Raw genomic sequence first — 10,437 nt, forward strand, 5'->3', positions numbered from 1 at the left:
AATCAGAATGTCATATCAGTTAAGAGGCTGTTTTAGATGGGAGAACCTACGATGCGGGGGGAGCTTCTAATCACCAACTTAATGAATCCTGAAATGATTCTCTTCATTATTGCAGTGCTGCTGGTTGTTCATTGTTGGTGTACTTTAAGGCTAACGGTGCTTAGCAGGTGTGCTGCTTCTCAGCCAGGGATTTTAGTGATGCTTTATACATGTTAGTAAGTGGAATTTTCACGTGACTTTTAGGGTACAATATCCTCATTTCCAAATAGGAACAGGTTGTGGGGAAATGAGTCACATCATTCTACTGGTTAGCAATTGAGGGAGAACGGTACTTGAAGAACCTTATTTCAAATTGGATTGTTGCACTGAAGCTTTTAAGATTAATGGCTCAGTTATGCCAGAATTCCCAAATGAAATGTTTGTCCTTTCAGTTTCATGCAAAAAAACACCCCTATTTCAAACTCAACTCAGCCAAGTCACTTAATAGATAATTTGTTCTTCACTGGTTAGTGTTGCACTGTAACAAACTTAGGAGTGATGAATTGTGGTAATGACTGAAGAACTACAGTGGCAACCAGTGAATTCAAACATAGACTCACCGTTACTGTGGCTAGCAATCCCTCTGGCACATTTGCCACAATGATGCCAATGAGAAAGATGATGGAGTCCAGAATCTTGTATCGCATAGAAACAGATATAATGAAGAAGAGAACACCGATGGAAATGGCCACGCCTGCCACCAGGTAGACAAAATGTTCTATCTCAATAGCAATGGGTGTTTTCTCATTTCCTACTCCCGATGCGAGAGAGGCAATCCGCCCGATGATAGTGCGATCCCCAGTGTTGATTACAATGCCAGTAGCAGTGCCTGCAAAGAAATAAATGACTGTCAGCTCCAGGAGAGACTAATCCTGTCTTCTGTACCCAGTACTGATTAACGAAGACCCTTCTCAGCCTTAATGTGACTGAGACTTCACCCCAGAATTACATTCTTCCCCTTAGAAATCTTATAGCTCTGTCGGTGATGAGAAAGACAGACGTAAGCTATTTTCATTCATTAGTCTTTTTTGATTGCATTGCAGTAGGAATGTAGTGTTATCCTGGGTGCTGAACGGTCTCGTAGCAGTCTGTTGGGTATGACACACATACCTTTTAGCCCTGAGAATAGGAACAACACCTTTATGTGTGCAGAGCCCTTACACAGAAGCATCCACAGGTACTTAGAGGTATCTGCAATTTGACATTCCTAAAGATAGTGATGGAAAGACCACAAGGAAACCGCAATTAATTGATTGTTGCACCCATAACCAGGCTAGGTGTTAAAATAAATGTCTCACTGGTTGATGTTAAGTATGACCAGCCCAGTGCTTAAGGCTTTATTTTGGTGTGCTTGGGACAATAGTTTCTTGTGAGCAAATAAACCTTTCTGGAATTCCTTGAAGCAGAATTGTTTAAAATGTGTTAGCAGTATTATGTAGCACCCTGTACGGGTGCCATTTCTGGAGTCCCTTCTCTCTGTCTGTACACACCTTCCACACAGGTGGTGGAGTAGAATGCAATGTTCCTGGTCTCCAAGGGGTTCTCATGGGTGAAGTCACAGGAACGAGACTGTGGTTCTGATTCCCCTGTGAGTGAAGAATTGTCCACCTTTAATGAAACGGAGACATGCCCATATTAAAGTTAGTAATATGCAGTTATGTCTAGCTCAGAAGGTAAGGCGGCAGCACATTTAATAATGGGTGACAGGGCCATAATCTCTTGGTGCCTTTTCTCCGAGAGAGTTGCCGTTGTCACTGAGAGAATCTGTTTCTGTGGGAATTCAGTTCAGTCAATGTTTTGTGTCTGTCAGTGGGATTTTCAGTAGCAGCCTGGAAGAAAACATGGTTTGAAGATCTGCCTCCAGGTCTGTGGAAACTCTTAATATTGTATTGGTATTTCTGCCCCTGTCCTGGCAAAGAGCATTGCTAGAACATGGTGTGGACCTAATGGCTTCTTTTAATGTTCAGGGAGTGGAGATGTTAGTCCTAGATGAGCTGAGCATCATAGTATAGCTTCTGCACTCTATGATTTAATTAGATTATGTCTAATTAAAGCTCTAATAACTCACATTGGGTGCGCAGAAATTCTTTATATGTAATAAAAGTCTCTAAACCATGTTTTTCCTCTTTCCCCATGCTCTACAAAGCACTCTTTACCTTGCAACCCTGAGTAAAGATCAGACGAATGTCTGCTGGGATCCTGTCTCCGCCCTTTATTTCCACGATGTCTCCAACCACCAGCTGTTCTGCTGGCAGTTCCTTCTTTTCTGCATCTCTGATGACAAGAGCTTGCTGAAAGACAGAAGTGTGACAAAAATTAGCATTGTGCCATCCTCTAAAGCTCCTGGCAAGAGGTAAATTCAGGTTGGGCTTATTGTGCTTTTGTCATTTTGAGGTGCATTATTGGAATGAACTTTCATCTCATATGAAATGCCTTGGTTATTCTCACCTGTGGAATCATTTTACTGAAGCTGGCCATGATGTTTGTGCTTTTAGCTTCTTGATAGTAAGCGAAGATACCAGTGAGGATGACAACCAGTGCCAGGACTACTCCAAGGTAGAGCTAATCAATAAAAGACATAATCCAGTTAATTTAAGACAAGTGTTAAGCAGTTCCTCTGCTAGAATAAATCATAGATCTGTATTGTTTCGGGAGACTCTTAAAATGAGGTATTGGTCAGGTTAAAAGACAGTTTAAGAAAAGAACTCTCAAGTTTTGCCCTGCTAATGATCAAGTAAAGCTTTTTGAGTATGAAGAGGGCTTTTGATAGCAAGTTTCCCATCTTTCTAAATGTCTTCTCTAAACTAAACCTGACACAAACCCGAACAATTTACATTCCTAGCAGAGCGTAACTCATAAGGGAATCAGAGTCAAAGACTCCAGAGTACTTTGTGGACTTCGGTATTGCTTTTACTCAAGTACTTATGATTACGGGTAGTGGTTATAAAACCTTTGGATAGGCACTCTTAGACAGAAGTGGTATGGCAGGTATTTGAGCATTTATCAGAAACATTTAGTAGCAGAGGGAGAGTCCTGAAAGAATAAAAGGCCTCCTTGTAGTTACTGAATAACTGTGAATTAGTATTTAAATTACATAGATTGTCAAAGGGTCAAATACTCACTTTGTGGTTATTCAAATACTTACATTGTCAAAGGGTGATTCAGCTCCCTGAGCAAGCTGAATGCCAAATGAAATCCAGGAGAAGACGGCTCCTATCCATAAGAGGATGGAAAACCCTCCCACCATCTGCTTGAGGAACTTAACAATTTCAGGAGTGGCTTTGGGAGGAGTGAGTGAGTTGGGACCATCCCGAGCCAAAATCTCTGCTGCTCTTGCACTAGAGAGACCCTGCAAAAGTAAATGACATGTTTAAAATGAAGTCACAGAAAACAGATTTTTGTCTCAACTTAGAACAAAATTTGCATGCTGTTTTTTCCTTAAACATTGTTTGTGTCACAGATCAGCTCCAGTAACCTGCATCTTTGATTTCCAAACTTTGTGATTTCAGGGTGGCTACTATTAGTTATCTGCTAAGAAACAGATATTTCTTTACTGGAGCATTGAATCTGGGGCTGTATCCATTAGGAGTTTTCATTCTGTTGGTTATCTGTCAAGTATACGTGTACTTAGTGTTTAGAAAGCTGGGGAAAAACAGACATCAGTTCTTTTGCCGCTGTTACTGCATTTCCACCAAGATGTTTGGAGTTCATGGGTTACTTGAAATTCTTGTCTGTACTCTGGCCACGTTGCAATGCTTTGATATTCGAAATTGAGGTGTCAAAGGGACTCAGGTGTATAGTTTCTCAAATCTAGTGTTTCCTTCAAGATGAAATAATTTCCAGTGCACTCTGTTGCTATAGACACTGCTAGTGAAAAATGAATTGTCATGAAATTGAAATGTCAGATAAAAACTTCAGAAAAGCTGAGGTCCTGGTGCAAACTTTGAGGTCACGTTTTGCGCAGGGATTTTGATTTCAAAACAGTAGATCAGACTTCTTCAGACTTGAGAGAAACTCCAGTCTAAACCCGTGTCAGTGCTGCACATTGACTTGCTGGTTTAGGCTTTATTGGGTGTTAGTGCATTACACTCATGCATGCGTGCATCCACACATACATCTATATGTATGAGTCTGTTGATTTGAATGTTTTCCTACTGCTTCTAGGAAGCTTTGGGTAAGTCAGAGGCAAAGTAAGGCAACTGATTCAGGCAGTTTCTTAATCATGCCCTATAGACTTACTTTATTGATGCTCGTACCATACTTTTCCTCCAGTTCTGAAGTGCTGAGTTTGTGGTCGTCCTGGATTCCAAAAGAAAGAGAAAATAATAGTGAGCAAGCAGAATGTCAGACTGTTGAAATTTTTATTTCAGGATCTGGAGAATGTTCAAACACCTGGATCTAGGACCATGGATGCAGTTGCTAGTATGACACTCCACTTATTCATGAATAGACAATATGCAATTTGCATATTGATAAGCAAATTATCTTCCACTGGAAGATGGTATTTTCTTTTGGTTTTGAGAGTACTTTTGTAAATAGCTGCCTCCTCCAGCAAATCTGTCACAAGAACAGAATGGTGTTTTCATGTCAATACTGCTTGCCACTAACGTTTGTGCTTCTTTTAGATAAATAGTTCCTCTTTAAATGCTACAGGACTCAAGCATTCAGTACCATAGGCAATATGTTGACAGAAGAAGGGGTGTGGTGTCAGAATATGTGTGACAACAATCTTTGCACTTGATTGGCAAGGTAGGGTATGTGAAATTATTCGCCACAGTCTTGTAGAAAGAAGCAGCAGGTTCTAACCACAGTTAAAAAGGGTGTGGGAGGGGGAAATCTCAAAGCTCTTCTCCTTTCCCTGCACTGACACCTCTGTGGTATCATTGACCTAATTATATCTTGTGCCGAACTGAGATTTAGAAGCCAAGAATTTGAGATCTCTCACAATTGTTTTCACAGAATGATTCATTGGTACTTGCATGAGTCAATTAACTTGTCTGTGCTTTGGTTTCTCTTTAGAAACATGAGAGTAATGTTACATCCTCTGGTGGCAAAGATAAAATACGTTGAGAATTATTTAGCTAGTACTGGGTAGATCTTGGAAACATGATGGGGAAACTGATGGCCCATTTTGGGGTATCCTTACCCTTTGAAATACCATCTAGCCCATAAATAGCCTCTCCTTTGAGTTGCTCTCAAAGCAATTCAGAAAAGAGGTCAGTATAATTACCTTCATTTTTCAGATTGGGAAACTGAAACATATAGAGAAGAAGCAACTTTTCCAAGATCAGCCAGCAGGTCAGTAGCAAGCCGGAAGTAAAATACAGGTTTCTTGAGCTTAGTGCACTGTCCTTGAAGTACAGTGCAGTTAGTTTGGGGAAAAAAACCCTGTGCTTAAAGCTGAGGCATGCTTTTAGATATACTAGAAATCTCTGGAGCAAAATGTTGTGCTTCTACCTTTCCTTCTGTTTCCTGGCTGACTGTGCAAGTGGCAGTTCAGAGGAAATACTGATTGCAGCTATTCGACCTGGGGAATAACTCCTCTTTGGGGACATAATGTTCTGTACCATTGGTGACTTAATTAAGCCAGAATCATTCTTTCATTATAGGTATTAATCCTGCACAACTCTTTTCTGGCACACTTCAGGAGCATGAGGAAGCAAATCCTTCCCTGTGTTAGGATTTTCAGTGCAGCAGGTCTTCTGTTAATATGATAGTGCATCGGCATTCACTCCCCTTCACCAGACTTCATTCAGACAGTGGGTAGAGGCTGTCCTGCCAGGTGTAACGGGAGCTTAGCAACACTCACCAAGTCCAGTTCTTTCTTGAGGTCTTCTGTCTTCTTTTTTTTCTTGTTGCCTTTCAAGTCTTTGTACATCTCCCCTTCGTCTCCAATATCTGTTTTTTCTAGATCTTTTGTCCCATAGATCTCAACTGAGTAAACATCGGACTTTTTCTGTAAAAGAAATAAGGTTTTGGCATTGTTGTGAACATCTGCTGGGACTTGAAGGAAGGAGTAAAAAAATACCACTAAGAAGTCAAACTCTGACAAATCTACTTTTTTTAGACAAGCTACAGATTGCTACTGTCTCTTTCTCCTGGCAACTGAGAGTGCTAGTTCCCATCTTATCCTGAGATCTCTCCAGCATGTGTTGCAGTAATCATGGTCAGGTCTTTGGCAGACGTAAATTACAGTGATTCCTTTAGAGATGTGCAACACTTTTAGCAGTTTATGGTCTAACACAAAGTGTAGGAATAATGCCCAGGATCTCAGCATTACTAGTGAAAACCATTAACTCATTTATCAGCTCCAAGAAGAGATCAGTGTAAAAGCAGAAGATTTTTAAAAGGAAAGGGGAGGGGGAAAAAATATTCATTGAGAACTTGCCTATTCCTGGAGCTTTTTAGATACATGACTTCAAGATTTACTTTTCTTTTTTAATTAGAATTAACATTTATACATTTATATTTACACTTGATCACGTAGCGAGAAATGGAGGCAAACACCATACTGGTAGCCAAGGAGAAGCGAGTCTTTCTTTTCACATAGAGCTCAGAACTGACAGGGAATTAGCAAACTTCACTTGTTTTTGCCAATCTAGTATCAGGTACAGGAAACTGTTAACACAGGGAAGCTGCTAAACCTCTGACAATGTTTTGCTTTTATTGATAACTTGGGGGTTGTGCTGTTTCCTAACTTTAAGTTAATACCGTAGTCTGAAGGGCAAACTTCCTGTGTTGCTAATTTACCAGCTTCTATAATCATAACGTTCCAGATCCTAATTATCTTGTAAACTACATGCCATGCCTTGGAAGAACTATTGGTTGACCCCATTTCAGAGGCTTCCTTACAGATTAACCATCAGAGCTTCGTGAGAGTCATACTGGATCTTATCTGATGGTGTGCTTTACTAGTGGGCCAGATGAGCTTGTAGACTGCTGCTACCACCGTTGTCTGTCTAATGAGTACATACACACTCTGCAGGGCATTTGTCAATGTTTGGACTCCTGCAGAGGTAATATTTCAGATGAGTTGAGAGAAGACGTCTTAATTACGTGCAGACTAAACCAGAGAGCTCAAGTAATGGTAACAACAAGAAAAAAAAAAAGGATTGGGACATCTTATTACGTAATACTATTCTGAACTCAAAAGCGGCATCTTCTCCTCAGATGCCCTTTAATTAGAGGAATGTTGAAGTCTTGACATTGTATCTTGAGGAAGGGAAAAGCTAAGAGCTGGTGAGTAGTTTGGGGAGTTAAAAGTCTGAAATCCTTTTCCTAATGCACTTGAATTTGCTTGGTGATACATATCCCAGATAAAGGACATGTCTGTTACAAGAAGTTCTATTTTTTCTACCACGCTGAAGATTCACAATCTGGTTTATCTATTGGGATTTTTCCTTCACCTTCCTCCTTCTCTTCCGCCCCTCTTTAACTATCCCACCCAAAATCTGTTCAGTTTTTCAAATCCCCATAAAGTAGAGAGACCAGGAGAGAAAGAAAACAGCTATGTATTGTGAGAACTTAGCAGATGGAGGAGAATAATAAAGACAATTAATGAAGTTAGTAAAATTTATTGATCACTTCTAAGCATGATCTATGTTTAACTTTTAACCTGCAAATTTTCGTAAAATCTCAGATGTTGGCATTTGCAAAAGGGATAGCGTTCATGAAACTCGTTGATTATGAAAGTAGCCAGTCCTAGAATTCTTCCCCATGCAATCTGATCTCTTTACTTTTTAGGATTAGAGGTGCATGCCCGTAATGCACCTCCATACAGTGAAAATTTTAGTCGGGGCACTGGATGCCCAACAGTGTCTAGTATTGGCTCCATTTTTCACTTAGCTCATATTTGTAATATACATATGTATATTAAAACTTAAATTAATGCTTGTTCTTAAGAAGAAACACATGTGCAATAGCAGCAATTCCGTGAACGGTGTACTCACCTTTACCATCTTGGTGAGTTTATTCCTTTCCTGATGGAGTGAAACAGCCAAGCTAAAGTCTCTGGATGAAAAGCAAAAGCCCAACTGGAGAATGAAGTGGCTCGGAGTAGTTTTGGCTATTGGAGTCCAAAAGCTCACAGAGGTTGTAGCTCCCTCTTGCCTGGCAAGCAGACGTTAGCTGGAATCCTGCTTGCACTTTGGCATCCTTCAGGCAGGACGACTTCGTTGTCCGAAGCCTGTGGAGAAAGAGCACTGTTGGCTAGTGCTTTATAAATCAGCATCTTGTGCTGCCACTCCACCCCTCTCCTTCCAGGTCCAGCCCATCTTCTGTTTCACCTGTAGTAGGTGGAAAAATACCACAGTAATGGGCATGTGGGTTTCAGGTCAGATAGTTTCTAATTATTCCTTTGTAGTGTTTGCTCACGACTAGGGAACAGGTGTATTATTCATCTTGCTAGAAGCAAAGAGTTTTCTTCGGAGACTTTCCAGCACTGGACTCCCCTTACGATTTCCAGCTGTCGTGGCAACGTACGGTGGGGTAAAGGAAGTCTGTGCACATTTTGTCTTGCTTGTTTACATGATGTTCTTTTTGCCTGCCTAGGGTCCCTAAAAGTCAGATCCCTGCCCTGTTTAGGTACTAATAGGGATTTAGTGGAGTGGTGCTCCTTCAAGCCTCTTAGCTTGGACTTCACTTTTAATTCTTGCATTGCATTTGTTGTGGTTTTAACCTTCATGCTTAGCTGAAAAAAGCACTTTGGAGTGCATTTTCAGCAAGAGCACTTACCTGAACAACTTATTTACATTGTTTGTCTTGCACCAATTACCAGCTTCCGTACAGGAGTAATTATGAGATTTATGACACTTTTGATACCTGGTGTATCTCATCGCTTAGAAGTAAAGTTAACTTCTTCACCTCTGAAATTTAACTGAGAAAAACGAATTCAAATATGGTGAAGGATTTTCTGTACTTTAACATTATTTGGGGGAAGACTGTCTTTCATCTGTCTGACAGAACTGGTCTCACTGAACAACATAGCATTTCAGCAGTTGGTCTTTTACATTATATAATTCCTGAGCTTCAAATTGCATCGTTTGAGATGCTGTGAAGTACCACAGTCACTAGCAGATGACTCAAATTGTGGTGAGAGATACCACGTGTTAATGGAGATAACTGATGTTGACTGTTTCAAGCCGTATGTATAAGCTGTTAGAGAAACCTCCCTGACTACTTCAACAGGAGCATAAATAAATTCATGTTCAAATCACAGGCAGGTTTCCAGTGATTTGAGTATCACACCTCCTTAAACATCGCTTATGTTAAAAAGCGAAGCTGTTTCCACTTTTCAGTTTATGTGTATTGGTCTTTTTCCATGGCATTCTTTCATCTTAGAATGTTATGCAAGATACAGAAGTGTATCTGGAAAGGTTTCGCCTTCAGTTTCTGCTGTTTGTTATATTGAGAACTGGATTGTGTCCTGGGGCTTGAAGATAAAACCTTTTCATATGTATATAAGTATTGGAGATTTCACAATATGTCCCATATGTAAGAGCAGTAATATATTGACTGTATCCAGTGAATCTGCATGTGTCATGTCTTACCCATTACTGAGATTGTTCTCTCTACTGCTGGAAAAGATACTAGAACAAGAAGATCAAGAGGTACAGTGAGCGTATTTGACATCAAACTAGACTACTGAGGCTGGAAGTGCGGGGATATGTGAAAGGAAACATGGACTTGGAAATAGGGAAATCCCTTCCAGGAATGCAGCTGCGTTGTCTGTCGGATCTGTTGCTAAAGACAGTGGGCTGGAAAATGTGAAAACAGGGCTAGCATAGTTTACCGTGTTCATTTACAATTTTTAACTGGGAACTGGGATTTCTAATCCAGTGGCGAGGAATAGGTGGTAGATGGAAAACAAGAATGTGTATCATTATATACTGCTTTCACAGGTTTGTAAAAACAACTATTCTGTACTTTTTAGTAATGGTTTGTGATTTAGAATGTTATCTGGGTCATTTGGGCAGTTTTTGCATTTGTCTTCTATAAATCATGAGTACTTTGGCCTGGGGACAAATGTTAGAAATGCAAATTAGAAAAGTGTTCGGCACCAAAGTACCTCATACACCCTGGTCTACTTGCAATATTTACAGTGACGCATCTGTCATCTGAAGGGTATGTTCTGTAGCAAATTCATTAAACTGGGAAAGCCCAATACCACAGCTTAGCAATATTTACAAAGTAGTGAGCCGGGTTTGCTGCTGACAAACGATCTGTATTGAACTGCCAAATTCAAAGTGCAAAATTGATGGTTAAAAAGTTATGTGGCAGAAATTTCATTAATTTTGTCCACTGAAGGGATTGTTTTCCTGTGAGTTACAAAGTAAAGATGAGAAACAAATCTCTCATTCCCCGTGAACCAACATAGCACGGTTGGATGGTGTAATATCC

The 10,437-nt window shown here is 40.2% G+C and overlaps 1 protein-coding gene across 1 annotated transcript in view; it reads right to left on the reverse strand.

The window, feature by feature from the left end:
• The window catches only part of ATP12A (ATPase, H+/K+ transporting, nongastric, alpha polypeptide), a 21,366-nt gene extending 13,135 nt beyond the window's left edge, over positions 1–8,231 (reverse strand). The window contains exons 1-8 of the mRNA XM_009333403.1: positions 7,989–8,231; positions 5,849–5,995; positions 4,279–4,338; positions 3,185–3,388; positions 2,488–2,601; positions 2,196–2,330; positions 1,530–1,647; positions 600–868 (exon numbers count right to left, since the gene is read on the reverse strand). Coding sequence (XP_009331678.1) covers positions 600–868; positions 1,530–1,647; positions 2,196–2,330; positions 2,488–2,601; positions 3,185–3,388; positions 4,279–4,338; positions 5,849–5,995; positions 7,989–7,997 — 1,056 coding nt within the window. The 5' untranslated portion in view covers positions 7,998–8,231. The remainder of the gene's footprint in view (positions 1–599; positions 869–1,529; positions 1,648–2,195; positions 2,331–2,487; positions 2,602–3,184; positions 3,389–4,278; positions 4,339–5,848; positions 5,996–7,988) is intronic.
• Between the last annotated feature and the right edge of the window lie 2,206 nt (positions 8,232–10,437).

This window comes from Pygoscelis adeliae, unplaced genomic scaffold (genome assembly GCF_000699105.1).
Source record: "Pygoscelis adeliae isolate BGI_AS28 unplaced genomic scaffold, ASM69910v1 Scaffold151, whole genome shotgun sequence".
Taxonomy (NCBI): domain Eukaryota; kingdom Metazoa; phylum Chordata; class Aves; order Sphenisciformes; family Spheniscidae; genus Pygoscelis; species Pygoscelis adeliae.